The 18,167-nt window shown below is 32.4% G+C and overlaps 2 protein-coding genes and 3 long non-coding RNA genes across 5 annotated transcripts in view; 3 read left to right on the top strand and 2 right to left on the bottom strand.

The window, feature by feature from the left end:
• The window catches only part of LOC144852148 (uncharacterized), an 83,994-nt gene that overhangs the window by 55,968 nt on the left and 9,859 nt on the right, over nt 1-18,167 (top strand). The window lies entirely within an intron of this gene.
• Nucleotides 4,263-5,374, top strand: LOC144852177 (uncharacterized). Its single transcript, XR_013614271.1, has 2 exons — nt 4,263-4,814; nt 5,069-5,374. It is a non-coding gene; the product is annotated as an uncharacterized LOC144852177 (long non-coding RNA).
• Nucleotides 5,162-6,448, bottom strand: LOC144852174 (uncharacterized). The gene is made up of 3 exons (XR_013614269.1): nt 6,240-6,448; nt 5,808-5,912; nt 5,162-5,684 (listed from the first exon to the last, which is right to left on the bottom strand). It is a non-coding gene; the product is annotated as an uncharacterized LOC144852174 (long non-coding RNA).
• LOC144852170 (uncharacterized) lies at nt 14,193-15,437 on the top strand. Its single transcript, XM_078709923.1, has 3 exons — nt 14,193-14,332; nt 14,845-15,075; nt 15,281-15,437. Exons 1-3 carry the CDS (start codon nt 14,208-14,210, stop codon nt 15,435-15,437), a joined length of 513 nt encoding a protein of 170 aa, XP_078566049.1. The 5' UTR covers nt 14,193-14,207.
• Nucleotides 15,463-16,138, bottom strand: LOC144852180 (uncharacterized). Its single transcript, XR_013614274.1, has 3 exons — nt 16,099-16,138; nt 15,752-15,900; nt 15,463-15,604 (listed from the first exon to the last, which is right to left on the bottom strand). It is a non-coding gene; the product is annotated as an uncharacterized LOC144852180 (long non-coding RNA).

Genomic DNA, 18,167 nt, shown 5'->3' with positions numbered 1-18,167 from the left:
CAGGTTCACCTTGCAACTACCTGGTTTCAGTTAAGTTGGTCGTTAGTGGCTATAGACATTTTAGTTTTTTTTTAATTTTCGGATCGGACCGCGCGTGTGAAGGTACAGTAGTAGTAGTAGTAAATAAAATCCCGATAGCCGAGTTTTATTGAGTAAGCTGGCAGGCTATCTGTGTCCCATATTGCAAGCCATCTAAAACATCTTTCTTCTTGGGCCGAAACGGCCTACACTGTCGTGGAAGTTAGTTTCAAAAGATGTTTAAATTAAATAATGTATTACGAGATGGTATTTATTTGATGAATAAACGCCTCCCCAATAAAACATCACTTTGAATAGTAATCGCCTACACCCAACTATCTAATAAACGCCCATCCACATTTATACACACAATATTGTATTATATTTATAATAACTACAATTTACCAAGCATTTGTTATTATTTTTTACCACTTTTCATATCTATTAGAGGATTTTATTTGATTATAAATGTTACGATATTATTAAAACTAAAAAATCCCTCGAATAAGCATCTTCCTCAAATGAACTCTGCCTCCCCACCTCCGCCATATAAGGGCCCTACCAAACAATAAACACTATACTTTAAAATGTTATTAATCATCTAAGACACTGTGAAACAGAGTAGGTTTAGTTTTTCGAATGTCAAGCATTTTCAATAATGGTAACCGACAGAAAACGTACAAGGAGAACGTCTTTCTAAAACCTTTTTACCCGAGTCATTATCATTCCGAGAACCATCGTTTACACTTCCTAGAGGGGAGCGAGCTCACCCTCTAGTTAGACGCAATTGTTGTTGAATATTTGATATAAATTGGTAAGTTGTTCCATACTTTTGCAACTCCAACTTTGAACGATTATTTAATTTAAGAGTCATAGTTGGGTATTATATATCTGTTATATAGAGAACATTGACAACTTTAGACAGCCTTATATTTAGAAAATCCTGTGAGAAGTGACAAATTTAGAAATTTAGAAAACAACAATATGCACACATATTTAAAAAAAATTATTTAAAGAATTTAATTTTTAGTGGCGGCCATTTTGAAATCCAAGATGGCCGACAGATTATCGCTTTACATAGTTAAGATTGTATAATGGGTACGGTAATACCATAAAAACGGACTTGTTCCACATTCATAATTTGTATTTTTGGTGATATTCTGATTTTTAATAGGGTTATTTGAATGTTGGCGGCCATCTTGAATTTGGTCCTTTAAATGTCTTTTGAAAAAATGGCAACATATTTTTTTTCATTCCTTATATTATCAGGATATGAAATAAAGTCAAAGTTTGCTTTTAACAAAAAATATACACGACATTCATATAAACGACATACCAGCCTACACTATACCTTTTCTTGACTGTTTTTTTTTAAGCATACCTCTCTCTTAACACTCTATTGTTATTGTTTGAATTGCTGATACATTGGAACTACACAATTTTTAACGTCATGGTCGACATGTTCCCTTTGATCTGAACAACAATATGTAATTCAAGTTTTGAAGTTGGTACCTGGAGAAAGCTTTAGAAAAGAAAAATGCATGAATGCCTCGAAATTCAATAGATATTCATTTTAAAAAGTAAGATATTTCTTACAGTCAGAAGCTTTGGGCTATTTTAATTGAAAAGCCGAAATTTAAAACTAGAGTCAATAAAAGCCACAAGCACTGCTGCATTTCTTGAATTAATTAGATTAATTCAGTTATAAGAAAATACTGTAGTACATGATTTTCCTTCACATACCTTATTTCTGTTTCTTGATTATCTATCACATGCTTATCTAAAAAGGTATGTAATGTTCTCAGATTTTGTTAAATATTGTTTATTGTCATTAACAAGAAAGGTTTAAGAGCTAACTCATAATTATATCAGAATTATAAAAGTGTATTAACCAACTAGATTTGAACTTGTCACAGCTATCGCACAACGCATCATAACATCACATGCTATTTATTATGATTAGTCTACAGTAGGCTGTACTGCATACCTCTCTCTTATTATTCTATTATTATTATTGTTTGAATTGCTGAAAGTACACTTTATTATTATTTTCAATACATTGGAACTTCACAATATTTGCGCCATTGGCGACAGGATGCTTTTACAATAGTTTGGTGATGTGTTATCTGAACAACAATATGTAATTCAAATTCTGAAGTTGGTACCTGGAGAAAACTTTAGAAAAGAAAAATGCATGAATGCCTCGAAATTCAATAGATTCATTTTAAAAAGTAAGATATTTCTTACAGTCAGAAGCTTTGGGCTATTTTAATTGAAAAGCCGAAATTTAAAACTAGAGTCAATAAAAGCCACAAGCACTGCTGCATTTCTTGAATTAATCTATATATAAATTTACGTAAGGGCAAAATTCGGTAAATCGCGCGTTATTTCTAGAATGTTTACTCGATGGTATATAAAGTTGGTTAGAATTTTGGTACTAATTTTAACCACCAGATGTAACCCTGTTTACAAATTAAATTCAGTTAGATAATTAGTTATTGACAATTAAAACGAATTTAGGTTGAACGATTTGCCCCAAATAGGGATGTTTTCCGACCGTAGTATACACTGTCTAATGGATGTCCTCTTAAAAAATACCTGTACACAATAATACGAGGATGCTTCGCATTTTCCTATCTCCTCCTACGATAATTGTTTTTAATAGCTGAAAACCGGTTGAACAGCTCGAGTACAGTATCATAATGTTGAAGACAGGCCGATTTTCTTAACAAAATACTATTTTGATAGATTTAATATACGTTTATACAAATGTATTGATTTGCGATGAATGGAACATTCCAATCTCTCAGACTCCCAGTTTGTAGGTAAATTTATAAGCCCTCCATGGTTTAACACAAGTAGGTAAATTTATGGGCCCTTTGAGAATAAACTTAAAACAAAACAACAACAATACATGATTGCCTCGAAATTCACGTTGACGAGTTAGGCATCGTAACATTCACATGCTATTTATTAGGCTTACAGTAGTCTACAGTACGCGTACCTCTCTCTTATAATTCTACAATGATTGTATGAACAGCATAGCGATTAATCAAAACCGTTCAACAAGCGTCAACAGTTGACGGTATTGGCATTGTAAACGGTATAGCTGACGGTTAGTTTTTATGTTACACCACTCGCGTTTATTGAATTGTTTGAATATGATGAATTTTTCAAATTAAAAAAAAAAATCATATGTCTGAAGGATGATTGTTTGAGTAAAACATATTCAAAAAAATTGATAACATTGTGATGAACTGTGTCAAAACAGATAAAAATCCAATTTTTAAAATTCAGATGTCCATATGATGACAGCATAACCTAAATTTCACATGAATTCATATATACAACTCATTAGCTTTTATAATAAATTTTAAAAAAATAGGTGTAACCAGCCAGGAGAGCTATAATCGATTCAAAATAGGCATATTTTTACACAAATTTTGCATAAAATTACCCATTTTCAAGCTCTATTTTAAAAGTTCGATGTGCACGTGTTTCATTATTTTACATTCATAATTCATCAAAAATGAAAGGGATTTATTATAAAAGGTATAAAGAACAAAAATCAAGTGCAAAAACGGTTTCTCTAAGCTGCGTACGAGCTAATAACGCAAAGTGCGTGCACAACACGACATTTTTTGAAAAACATGAAATGCTTAAAATGTCCTGAAACATGGTGAAAGTTGATTAGAAATCGATTTTGAGCATTTTTAACTTTCACAGTGCGCATAGATACAACCATATGATAATAAAATATTACAGTTGCACAAATTCAGATTGTGTATTTAATATATCTATCTGCTTGCCAAAACAAGATTACTGCTTATTCCGAGAATGATAACCAACAAAACGATTAGAAAGAAAGAAGAATCAAAACAGGTGTGTTGATCACCTAATTTATCGGTCTTAGATTTCAACCAATATCTTATTTGTTCTCCTTTGTGACTCATCAGATTTCTATTGGTTAAATTGCATACAGTAGTTGTTGTAGTAATAGTAGTTGTTTGAAATGAAGATTAACTTTTTCAATTTTTTTGTCTGGTTTTGAAGGTAATTGTATAGCCATTTAAAAATGACTTAAAATGGATATGAAAGGACTTTAAAATTTCACAAAAATGACTTTGTATGAATCCTTTTAATGTTAATAAACAGCACACAAAAAATTAGATTCAAATACCTAGTAGAACTTGAGAAATAAACAAATTAAATTTTGGTATAAAACGTCCGCAAAATGGCCGACCAACTGGCACGCCATCTTAATTTTTATGAACGTTCTATACGCACGTACGAGATCGTCAAATTTACAGTTTGAAACACCCGGGGTTGTAGCCACGGCAGTAGTCGTTTTGTGATTGGTTAATGAATTTTAATACAGTCCAATCACCGCCTTGTCTCGTTCGCGGACTGTGTGGTGTAAACAAAATAAACAAACCCATCCTACACGAAACTCACGTGTTGCAAGCTCCCTGTTGCTGCAGTCGTAGAAAATATCGATATTTCACAAATCAATAAAAAGTTATGTCTGCAAAGATTGTACGTGAAAAGAAGAAAGGGTGTATTTGTACATCTCACACTAAACCACTCACGCAGACTACAAAGTAGGCTAGGTCTAGTAGACTATTTCTATAGTTTCTTCTAAATTCGCTAGTACTATACTAGGCTAGGCCTACACATAGAGTTACTCCATGGCCTACAGTACAAGAGAGTAGAAGTCGCCGGTCCACCGACGAACCTCCAGGAAGTGGACAAGGCGCGGGCGTAGACGTATGTAAAAGGCGACGTAAATAAAAAAGGTAAGCTTGTGTTGAACTTGTTTTTGGCTCTGACTTTTGTTATTGACTAATATAGTAATATAATAATACTAATAATTAAAGTAGAGCAGAGGTGAGGCAGAGAGGATTATTATAGTTTAGTTAGTACTGTAATTAAATAATAACCTCTTTCTGTTTGTTACCAAGTCATAAAATATAATACTATATAGGGCCTAGGTAGGATTGAATAAAAATAATAGTACATTTCCATCCATTTATTGGTCTTATCTTTGCAGATTTATGGAATCAACAGTACATGAGATGACTTTGAAGAACTGTAATAGTACTAGTAATAAAATTGTAAACATCAACAAATTATATGGCAGAAATAGTGTGTGGAATGAATTTTATTGAACAAATGTATCATAATGAGTTTGGAACAAGCAGGATTTTTCAAACGGGACATAAATTACTTTTGAGACCTGAGTGATACATTTTAATTCTATCAACACCAGCCAGCTCCATCATATTCAAGAGATGGATTCTTTCATAAATGTCCATTGTACATAGTATTTGGCTAAATAAATAAAAAAAGAAGTACAGTAGTGGTTTATTTGTTTATATACCCAGACCCATTTAGATGGTTAAAAACAAACACTATATGATGCACTGCTACTACTAGTGTACTGTCTGGTAGTACATTACCATAGTTACAGTATAACTGTAACCATAGCATTCATGTCTAAAGCATTCTATTTGCATATTTTACTATTCTTCATAAATATTTAGTTCTGTAATTTTAATTGTCTGCGCTCATTCTATACTTGGTGTCTTAGTATACTGCATATGTATCGTGCAAGCATGATCCAAGTAGCATCTATTATAAAGTACGCTGGGCATCTTTCTATTCACCTGAAAAAAGGAAAATGAATAAGCACATGTTTATCTGCCCTCAAAACAAAATAATAATTTAGTATAATGTATTATGTAGGTTTGATCAACAGTTTAAAATAGCAATGCTCAGTATCCTGTTACCTTAATATTATAATTTGACTCTAACATTTGCGTTTCCATTCCAATCAATAAATACATTTGCTTATCCCGTCCATCAATTATCATAGTTGCACTCCAATTATAGACCTGTAGGTAAAAATACAAATGAATTGTTTATTTATACTGTATTAATAATATATGATACAAGCTCAAATACCCCTTACTAGACCTGGCCTGGCCTGTTATACCCTTTATTACTACATTAGAGAAAATCCACCTCTATTCATTTTATTGGGAATCCTAATATTTAGTATTCAGTGTTGCCTAGCCTAGCTAGGGCGGCATGTAATAACAAAAAAATATTTTAATATTAATGCGTTAGTCAGAAACGAACACTACAGCACACAACAATATTAATAAACGTACTTATAAATAATGTGTATATACATAATACAGTAACACAATTGTGCCTACCATTAACACCCTCAACGATACATCAAGGAGCATACGCTCTCAGCTCACCTCTGGCCGGGCGACTAAACACCGTATCCAGCAGTCATCAGTACTAAAAAGGCCTAGCTAGCTCCAGGCCATGGCATTGTCAAACACCAATTACTCGTCCAACGGTTTCTTCAAAACGATGTTAACACCCGTGTTAACAAGACGATGTGGACGAATTTCCATCAAATTTCAGTTAATTACAACGAAATAATAAAATGAATGGTGTATACTAAATAGCGAAATAAACATCGCTCGCGAGAGGAGGGTCGAGAGAGAGGCCAAGGTGATCGACTCTGTGATTCTCACGCATGCGCAAAATAACTCCGTGTACCCAGCAAGATAGGCATTTGGCTATGAATTTCGTGAAAGGTGGCCTTGAAAAACGAAATTAAAATCCGTTTTAAAAAAAACATGGTTGATAACATGAATTAATTTTATTCGATTAAGCTAACATACTTATCCAAGAATAAAAGTATAAAAGCGATAAGTAATTACTACCATGCTTTTGCATCAATCAATGATTTACTGCTAAATTCCTATCTCTGTAATACAAAAATAACTTTTAGTGACGTCACAAAAAGTTTTTCACAGGTTTCCCAGGGGCGTTTTGAGGGCGTTGTCGTCCTCCAAAACATTAAGTATGACTATGGCAAGCTTAAAACTGATTGATCTACACGTTGAGCCAATAAAATGATATTGCTAGGAACTCTTTCATATCCATTTTAAAACCCTGTTTCAATCCTAGAAGAAATTACTAATTTATTGTTATAATTAGTAAAATGTAAACAATAAAATGCGATGCACTAAATATTTAAAGTTTTAAAAAATCAACAAAAAAATCATATTGTACAGTACATGCTGAAATATTGACCGCATGACCAAAATGAAAATGATTTTTACATCGTATGATGGAACTGATCAAGAAAGTAATTACCAAAAGCAAATGAAATTAAATGTCTTTAATTTAAAATGTTTTAATAATCTATGTAAAATACAAGAAAATATGAAACATATGAAAAGATATGCATGTTTTCTTGAGTTGTACATGTGTATCTATATTAAATCCAGGAAATTAGTTCATAAAGTGATTCAATAGTTAATTATTTTAACATCCTTTGATGTGCAATCGGTCACGGCTATCTTTCGTGGTCTGTTTGAGATTATACAGATTGTTGGATAAGCAAATTTCCAAGTTTTTTTTCTTTTGTAAATTTCCTTGTTAAAACAGCCATTTGTATCAAACAATCGTACCCCAAATTCATCTGATATTATAATATTTTTGTCTGTATCTATTGCCACACCACAAGGAAAATTAAACTTTAGGAATCCCTGAATTTTTCTTTGTATTTTTTCATTTTCATCAAAAATTAATACTCTCTGGTTTAGCATATCACAAACAATTAGATGTCCATCTTTACTCACAGTTATATGATGCAGGTATCTCATTTTAATTCTTTTTGAACCAATCTTCCCTAACAGATTACCATTATCAATATGGAATTTATAAACACAATTTGTTTCACAATCACCTACATACAAGACTTCATTTTCCTTGTTAACTGTCAAGCCAACCGGACATCTTAATGTTCCTTCACCAAATTTGCGAATTTCTTGAAAATTGTCATCACATAATGTAACAGAAGTTGTATCATCAGTGAATACCATTCTACCATCACTCATTTGATGCATTGTACGTACATTGTGTGCCATCTCTTTTTTGCCTTTAAATGATCCTGATTGGTCAAACTTTAGTAACTCTTTACTACAACTTGATACTAATATACATCCATCCATGTCTACTGCAACATCCATGATATTATACTTATTTTGATGCTCTTTATACTGTCCAATGTTATCAATGGTATGCACAAGTCCAAGAGGTTCCACCTTAATATTCACTGGAGATCCTTTAACCTGATAATCGCCAGCCATTATCTTCATCTGCCAATCACCTTCACTATGACATCTACCTGTTATTACACGCTCTTCACTTCCCCAATGTTGGATCTTAGTTGCAAATCTTTTACCAGATTTAGAAATTAAAATAGCAGTAAACTCACCCTCTTTGTGACTTGATGATACTTTAACTTGAAATGTTCGTCCCTCTGTGACATTTAATTGTTTGTCTGATTCTGCAATTGTGTAATTTGTATTAACAATTAAGAGCCATTGTCTGTAAAAATCAAAGATTTGGTGGCAGATGTAAAAAAATGGATTTCGCTCAAATTTTTACCATGAATAGACATTTCAATAAAAAGCATATCTACAACATTCATTTTAATTTTTAGCCTCCGTTGCCATGACAACGGTCAATTATCCAAATGTTGATGTTTTTGCCATTTTTCACAGATTTTCTATAGTGAAAAAGTACAAACTTGTATACTTATTTTAACTAAAAATACTTACAGTATACAGTTTTTGTTTATTGCAGTGTAAACAACATGTATTGAGTTTCATTTAATGTAGAAAAAAAAAATTTACAAAATGGAGTTTGGTTGATACCATTATTTTAAAAAGGGGTGTTTTTAAAAAATATTTTTTTTATAAAAGTATACCTCATAAACGTACCTATAACTTCCAAAGTGGTGTTTTTATATCAATGAACTTTTGTAATTTGATAGTCAATAGGTTTGTCAACAATAATCACGAAAAAAACACTGGGGTAAATTTCGTACATAGGTTTCGTGTTGCCAGGAAAATACGAAAAATACAAAAAAATACAAACAAAATATCAACAAACAAAACACATGAAACACAATTTAAATATGGCTAATACAATAATAAAAAGTATATGTGGCTTGTCATAATGCTACTAGAGTCATACGAATAGTTTAGATAAAATATGAGAATGTGTTGCCAGGTTTATTTCAATTAATTGCCAGAAAAACAGTATTTTGCATTGAAATATTTAGTTGATGGAAAATAATGTTAAACTTTGAAATAATTGTGTCAATGGTTTTTATAAATTTTTACATCTATTTTGTGTAAAGAGACACAGAAAGATCTCCCAAAAAATCTGACCTTGTAAATAGGTCATTTGAGGTCAAAAGGGGTCAGAATGCAAAACAGGACAGGTCCCCACTTTACTACAACTATTAATGTTTAATTTAAAAATAAAAAATACAAGATAGTTCATAAAAAATTCTCAACAATTTTCATTTTTTACCTATAGTGTTACCTTAGCAACCATTTCTATGTGTAACTAAGGAAAGTAATTTTAGAAAAAAAACGTAAAAAAATGGCGTTTTTATGAATACAAAGAATTTATTGCATTTGTAATTTTTCTCAATTTTACTTCTACTGCATTCTAATAATCTTAAAGTGATGACAAACTTGACCTTGTAAATTCATTCATTTTGAGGTCAAATGAGGTCAACATTTTACCATAGTAACTGTTTCTATGCTAAAATATTTTTAAAATAAGGGGTTTTTTATAAATACAAAACATTTTTTCTACATAGTTTTACATTTCTACTACCAAATTTACTTTAAATACTGAATCCTAATAATCTCAGAAAGAAAGTCTTGACAAATCTGAATAAAGGTAAAAAATTGACCTTTAGTGTTATCTTAAACCTGTTTACGTAACTAAGGATATTTTTTTAAAATAAAATATGGAGTTTTCATGAAAAAAAAAATTATATTTTACATATTGAGGTCAAATGACATCAACATTTCACCTATAGTGTACTGTAGCAACTGTTTCTATACGTAACTAAGTACCATATTTTTAATATGGGGTTTCATGACTACAAACAATTGATTACATAGCTTTACTACCTTTTCCCAAATTTACTTACCTACTGAATCCCAGAAAATGTCCGACCTTGTGAAAGGGTCATTTGTTGGGTCAAATTATGTCAAAATGTATTATTTATGTTATCTTAGAACCTGTTTCTATGCGTAACTAAGGATAATTGTTTTTTTAAATACAATTGAACCTCCCGTAAGTGGCCATCCTCGGGACCTGGAAAAGTGGCCGCTTACGGGCGGTGACCCCTTACGGGAGGTTCTGCCGATAAAGGGCCAAAATCACGTATTATGGCTATATACGATATTCTTAACGAAAAGAGCCTCTCAATTTTCCATCTAATTGTATTATTATTATTTATAATCAGGTGGTTTAGTATTTTTTAGCATTTTTAGACAAATTTTAAAAGCTTTTATCATATAAAAAATGTAGTTTTCTCATCTCTTCACAGTAATGTTTTTAAAACCGCTTCGAAATAAAGCTAATATATAAAGAAATACAATAAACATGGACCTCTAATTCATAGGTCCATGCAATAAGTATCACATTTTTCGGGTGGCCGCTTACGGGAGGTCATTTATCATACAAAAAATCTCATTTTTAGTATAAAAAGGTGCCCGCAGCTGCTTACAGGAGGTGGCCGCTTACGGTAGGTACCAAATGCACTAATTAGATAGAACAAACAGGCTTTTCAAAGTGCATTCGTTAAGGGAGGTGGCCGTTTACGGGAGGTGCCCGCTGTAAATAAAATATGGGGTTTTCATGAACAAAAATAATCACAGAATCCTTACGAATATGACCTTGTGAAATGGTAATTTGAAAATGCTAATAAGGGATGCCTGCTAATAATCTACAAATTTAAATTTGTATAAGATAAGTATGAAAAATCTAAAGAATATCTTAATTTTAGACCATAGTAACTGTTGCTATGCATAACTAAGGGAAATTAAATAATTATCAGATAATTATTAATTAATAATTACTACTGAATCCAACCATCACAGTAAAAAAAATATAGAATTTAAAACCAATATTTAATATAAAGTGTGATATTTTACATGCTGACCTTAAATGAAATGAAATTTCACATCAGGGCTTCAATATTTTGTTATGTAGCATTAACATATCTGAGTATATCATTGACTTTTGATTGGTTCAATTTTGGGGAGGGGAAAGTGGTAGATCCAGGAGTTTTAAATAGTTAGGGGGTTGGAGACGAGGGTCTAAAAACTTAACTTTATGTCCTATCTTTTGTATTGCAATTTTTAACTTGGGGTGGGTGGGGGCTTGGAGAAAGGTGGAGGGGGTGGGATGGAGGAGTTTGAATCGGTCTATTGGTTGGGGCGATGGTAGCGGCAGTGTGGGTTGTGCTTGAATGCATGAATTTGAAACTCTATAGTGGATGATCGACCAAAGTGTTGCAGTTTATCTTTTTGTGGTTATTGTCGGGGTAAGGGGAGGTGGGGTGGGGGTGTAGTCGGAAGTGGTGGTGGATGGGCATGTGGGGTCTGTTTAGGTTAGCAAATAAAAGAAGTAAAAAAATGAAAGAGGAGCTTCAAAATAAGAGATGAGTAATCTGTTGCAAAGGAAAAAAAATTCACAACGATATGATAATTTATTCAAATTTACAGGGGATAAACCTATAAAATGACATTAAAACTGGGAATTACAGAATCTATAATTAAAAATATTGGTTTTTTTTCTCACAACACAACTAGAACTATATAAAACATTAAGAATTTTTCTGACAAATGAGTTTCAAATCAGATAACCAAAGAAAATAAAATGTTTTTACCAATATACCATGTTTTTTTTTTATAAAAATGCCTATGTTTCTCGCAACACTGCTTGTAGATTTTTAAAATACCCCAGTATTTTATTTTAGAAATCACTTATTAAACATTAGAACTACCTATTTGTAATAAATCAGCTAAAAAAAAACACCACTTTGGGCATTATGGTGAAGTAAAGTTTAGTTGCATTTAACAATTAAAAAAAAGTGAAAAACACCCCTTTTTAAATAAATGGTATCTCCCAAAGTATGAAATCAAAAATTAAAAAAAAATATGAAACAGGTACACAATGCATTGTTATTATGCATACACTAATTATTTTTTATAATTAAATGAACAAAACAAAAATACCGTTCATCAAAGTAGTACCAATATCCATTTTAAAAAACCTTAAAAAAGGACAAAATTTGTCAAAAACACAAATTTGGCCGTTGCCATGGAAATATATGTGTGAAATAAAAAATACTTCATATTTGATTTCTCTCAACACATATATAGCCATGTGCAAAATTTGAAAGAAATCCATTTTTTTGAGTCTGCCACTATTTTTGATATTTCTTTGATTCTTACAGACAATGGCTCTTAACACTTCACCGATGCCATCTTGGTTGATTGAATCATGTATTTGTGTAGATTGAATAAAATTTGGTGCAACAGTTTTTCCATGAAATGATTGAAGAATACCACGAACCTTATCTTTAACATCAAGGATACTTGTGTTGTGGTTTGAAAGAGTGTTAAATTCTTCTGGTTTGTTTAGTATTAAATTGACTGATTTAATTTCAGCATTCACCTCATCTCTCTTTATATCAAGATCTTTAAATTGTCCAGCGATATTTTCATCCATTGTTTTTTGCATTTCTTCAAGTTGCAAAATTAACTTCTTACTTTTTGCTTGAACCAATTGGATAATTTTCTTTTCCTGAACCTCAATAGCTTTTCTGCAAAACTCTGTGTGATCTTTAAAGTGAGATGAACACTTACTAATCAAATAGAAGGCTTCTTCCAAATCCTTTTTAACTTCTTCAGCTATTTTGAGTACTTCAGTTGCCTCTTGGTTAAAAATAGCAATAGCATTCTTCATTTTAATAATTTCATGTTTTTGTTGACAATCCAGAAAATGTTCACATTCTGTGCAAGCAGCTTTCTTGCAAGTTGAACAGAAGAACTCTAATTCTAGATTATGAGTAGAACACATCTGTACATCCATGTTAGAAGCCATCTACAGTAGGATAAAAATAAACATTAAGTTGTTTCTTGATTTTCAAATCAATGTACAATTGTGTATTACAATATCTCTATTTTTATTCAATACGCATCCAACAGCGAGTAACTTGCCAATTATAGGGTAGTATAAACTATTTTATAATTTATTGTGCTTATACACTAAGTCTCATTTGAGGGTTAGGGAAGGAAGGAACTCTGAACCTTTGGATGGGAAGGCAGTCACGTTAACTACCAAGCTAAGCTCCACACCACTGTAATCGATATTTAACAATACTTTACCACCAATATATTTACATAGATGCAGAAATAATAGCGAAATGTATTCCAATGGAAACAATAGTGGGTTCACAGTAACATTTAATTACCAATAGTGTAGTGAACTGAAACAAGCTTAAGCAGTTTCATTCAACCATACATAAATATACTGTGAACAAAACCCTAACCCTGTACATTTATTTGAAAAGTCTGTAGGGTTTGAACAAATCCTCCTTTCCCCATTAACCAATCTTGATGTGGACCTGGTATATACACAATCTAATTGTTACTTACATTGTTCTTCAAGTTTTGAACAAGAGCTATACAACATATATTATAGTTTTACTGAAGAAAGTAAAACTGTACTAAAAGGAAGTACAGTATTATTTCCTTATGGGTTTACAAAACACTTTGCAACTATTTTTGTATCTGGTGGAATTTACAAATTGTTAATATATAACTGTAGGTCAGATGGCAGTAAAAATACTGTATTACAACTTTGAGTAGTCTCTCTTGACTGGTTTTATTACATGCATATCTATTCATATCATGTTTGAATTGCATACAGTATACTAAACAAGTTTTTCTTTATGAGCAACAGGCTCCCATTGATGTTTTTGTTGGTAAATTACAATATCCTACTTGATTTTAAAGTGAAAGATACAAATATGGTAATACAAACGTTGAAATGAATAAAGATATATATACAGAATTGATCTAGCGTATTTTTTTTTTTTTTCAAACTCATTAAGTATGAAAAAATTAAGAATTTCTATATTAGCTAAGCCCCGCCCCCGAGTTTTGTCGCCTCAGGCTATGATTAGACCGTGACGTCATTTTAGTACTAGTCCTGTCAGTAGTGTGGAGCGCTGGCAGTACAATTCTGACAGTTCTGTAGCTTTGTTATTATGCACGATGGATATACAACCTTACATGTACGAACCGTATGCTTCTTCTACGGATGACGATAGTACCAGTGGGGATAGTGAAGAGGAAGCAGAGCTAAATGCTCATCAAATGCGTCTAGGAAACACAAATTGGTAAGTTTTGTATTGTAAATTAAGGCTCTATTTCGTAGTTAGGCCAGTGCCATGCCAGTAGGCTACTCGCGCGCAAGAGTAGCCACGATACTTTTGGCCGTCCGCCTCGCACGAATTTGTCTCACACAGTAAATTGTAATATTGTTATATACCCTAGTTTAATTTAGTATTTAATAATATATATTAATTATAATATGTTTTAACCTGAAATTCACTGCTTTGTAGGCACATGCAGCCCAGGGACATGTAACGATATACACTAGGCCTAAGCATTGTCTTGTGTTGTAGAGAGAGCTAACTGTAGGAAAAAACGCTTGAATTTTTCACACATACACTATTTACTACAGTACTACTAGTGGTCTAGGCTAGTGGTGTAGCACAAATGAAGAGGCTTGGCTGTCTGAACCACAAAAATAGACTTGCCCTAGCTTTCATGCAATTTTATAAATAAGTTCATAATGCTGTCTCAATACACTACAGTGTTTATAAATGTTTTAAATTGGATTTTATAGGTGTTTATGTGGAAAATGTGTGTCTGCAGAAGCATTTGAGGAGTGTGTGTGTTGTAAGGAAATTGGTCCTATAAACACCAAAAAGGAAACTGATGCTCCAATAACAGGCCATTTGCAATGCATCGTGGAACACCCAGGCTTCACTACCAACTGCCTTGATGTGTGGGCCCTCCAAATGGCATATGAAAACACTCCGAAAAAGTATAGAAAAGCTAATGCAACAGTTAACGAGTAAGTCATTTTATTTATATTTACACACAATTGCAAACCACCATTCTTTGTATGAATGCTTTTTGTACTGAAACATGTTTTATTTACTCATTTGCATATCAAAAAGAAAAGCTGAAAATAAGAACAAAGCAATTGTTTATACTGTAAAAGAACAACAACAGTGCTTTATTTATTATGTACATGAACTATATTTTTTTATTTACAGGAGGTATCGTCACACAGGTTACAGGAATTGCACTAAGTGGATATGGGGCTACTTGGGAAAAAACAATCGTGTTGTTTTACCCGCATGTGTTGTTAAAGCAATTAGAGATAAATTTCCATCAACACAGTATGTAGGTTTTAAATACCCTAAATTGTAAGTTATTGCTATCACATTAGCAAAATCTTGAACTGTGTTGAGCAACAGCTTCGTCCTTTTCAGGGTGGATGAATTCGCTGCATAATGCACCAGGCGTTTCTTGTAGGGGTTTCTTATTTCCTTCTTGACAGAAAGCTACGACCAGATGGATGATTTCATCAACATAGTCTGTGAAACAATTATGTACATATTAAGAAACTACTCAAATCAAAACACTGAATGTTATGTATAGTATGTTGGTGTTAAGTAATAAATTTATACATTTGTTCTATTTTGGGATCTGACTTTCTTTTAATGTGTTTGCTTAAAACTCACCATACGTTGGATCTTTGTACACTTTTTTGACACTGTATCCACCATGTTTGAACTTTGGGAAGGCAACACAAAAGCGTTCTTTTCCTTCTGCAGTGATTGCTTGTTCTCTATCGGAATTTTCATTATAATGCAGTCCTGCAAGAAATGTTCTGTTGAGATAATACAGTAATCAGTTAATTGTTATTAATATCAATCATTATTTACAATTTTTTTTTTAAAGTTTACACACAAACTTTTCAATGACTAAAACTATCATTTCTTTAAAATTTGGCTTATGTTTTTATTTATTTTATTAATGTGTCACTGTCGTTAACTATCTAAGTTTTGAACATTTGTGAAGTACTTGCCTGCATGTCTGGCCCCAATATGAAAAATGCGTCATCTTCGGTGCAAAGTGGTTTAAGGTTGAGTGGAAAGCCTCGAGTCTTGAAGTTTGGTACTTCTCGCTCATCATAACAATATCTTTGCATAGCCGAGGATTGTTTATGACATCCAATGTTTTAAGTAGGGCTGCGCTACCTGTACAGTAAAAAGTAAGGTAATTGATTAGGTAGTTGTAATATTAGGTGACTATTCTATTCAGATATTTGTAGCCTAAAAACAGTTCAACAATTGATAGTCTATTATTTAATAGAATTATGTTTAATTATTGTCATGAATTTACCTGTCGTCATCCATTTCTTCTTTTGCTCTCTTCCCTGAAGTTCGCCATGCTCACACTCTTTAAACACATCGCTATGGCCCGTGTGTATATTTTGGATATGCTGCCCCACTGATTTCCACTTTGCAAGCATCATTTTGCCATCACCGCCATAGGCGGTAGATCTTCGTTTTTTTTTAACACTTTGACTTGATGTTTTACTTTTAGGCTTCACAAATATCGTTGGCTTCATATTTGGCTTTAACCGTTTGTTTATTTTGCCACTTACGCCGAGCTCACTCCCAAACCGGGCCTTCTCTTCGAAGCATTCGAGTTCAAAATGGTCGCTACATAACGCCGAGTATTTACTAGGCTTCCAATCCTTTCTGGTTTTTTGGGTAGCCAAAGTCCATTCCCTCCGCAATTTTACCTCCTTCGGAAACACGTGAAAACTTACCCCATCAGCATGGGTTTTGCTGCAACCATACGCCACACAGCGCATGTTGAATAAAGACCAGAATTAATCGAAAATATTTTAGGCTATTGAATTATGTATCGGTACGTTGATGAAAGGATCGCAATGAAAAAGAATACCAAAACAGCATCGCGGTTCACACGTGTGCAGTCCCGGAAGTAGAACGAGTGTACAAGAATGACGTCACGATGTCATAATGACGTAATGACCGAGATTCAGAAAAAACAATGTGGGCGGGGCGTAGGCTTACAAAAAGGACAAACAAAAACGCAATTTTTTCATACTTAATGAGTTTGAAAAAAAAAAAAAATACGCTAGATCAATTCTGTATATACATCTTTATTCATTTCAACGTTTTTATTACCATATTTGTATCTTTCACTTTAAGGTGAGAATGGTAGACTAACAATGACATTAAATATTGAAAACAAGTTCATGAATGCTTTTTCAATAGATATCCCTCTTATTTAAAAGTAAATAGTAAATATTTGTGTCATTCAATTTGAAACCAATGCTATATAAATTAGTGTCAATAAAAGTCATACATACTGTACTTTCTAAACATTTAAATAAACTATTTATTGTAACTATAACTTGTGATTGGCTGTTTTTTGTTGTTGTTATCCAGTCAGCAGCTGCTGACTGGATTCTGTTTTACAAATATGAAGACTTTCTTTCCTTCTATATTTTTTTCCCACCAATGGTGAAAACTGCTAATGCTTGCGTGCACAAATTTTGATGATTTTGTTTTGTATGCTAAACTAGTCTCTTGAGAATTACAGTTTTTAGTCAATCCAGAGGGCGACTGGTCAAACAGGCCAGTTGACAATAACCTGAGTGAGTTTGATTAAAGAATTTGTGTTTTTGTTTTGAATCAATCATAGAATTTCATAAAACTGCATATAGATGCAACCAATTATTATACATAATATTACAGTTGCACAAATTCAGATTGTATTATATTATTATATATCTATCTGCTGGCCAAGTATAGATTACTGCTTATTCCGTTTTAGACAACCAACAAAACGATTAGAAAGAAAGAAGAATCACAACAGGTGTTCGGATCACCTAATGATATCCTTCTTGGGTTACAACCAATATATCTTATTTGTTCTCCTTTGTGACTCATCAGCTATTGGTTAAATTACATACAATAGTTGTAGTTGTTTGAAAAGTAGATTAACTTTTTCAATTTTTTTGTCTGGTTTGGAAGTAATTGTATAGCCATTTAAAAATGACTTGAAACTTATGTTAATTTATTGTTATAATTAGTAAAATGTAAACAATAAAATGCGATG

Source organism: Antedon bifida, chromosome 9 (genome assembly GCF_963402885.1).
Source record: "Antedon bifida chromosome 9, ecAntBifi1.1, whole genome shotgun sequence".
Classification (NCBI taxonomy): Eukaryota; Metazoa; Echinodermata; class Crinoidea; order Comatulida; family Antedonidae; genus Antedon; species Antedon bifida.
The sequence above is the reverse complement of the archived record's forward strand: the minus strand, read 5'-3'. Positions and strand labels throughout refer to the sequence as shown.

Coding starts and splice junctions, on each gene's coding strand:
- LOC144852170 (XM_078709923.1), top strand. CDS start 14,208: ATGGATATACAACCTTACATGTACGAACCGTATGCTTCTTCTACGGAT. Junction 14,333..14,844: donor CGTCTAGGAAACACAAATTG/GTAAGTTTTGTA, acceptor TGGATTTTATAG/GTGTTTATGTGGAAAATGTG. Junction 15,076..15,280: donor GCTAATGCAACAGTTAACGA/GTAAGTCATTTT, acceptor TTTTATTTACAG/GAGGTATCGTCACACAGGTT.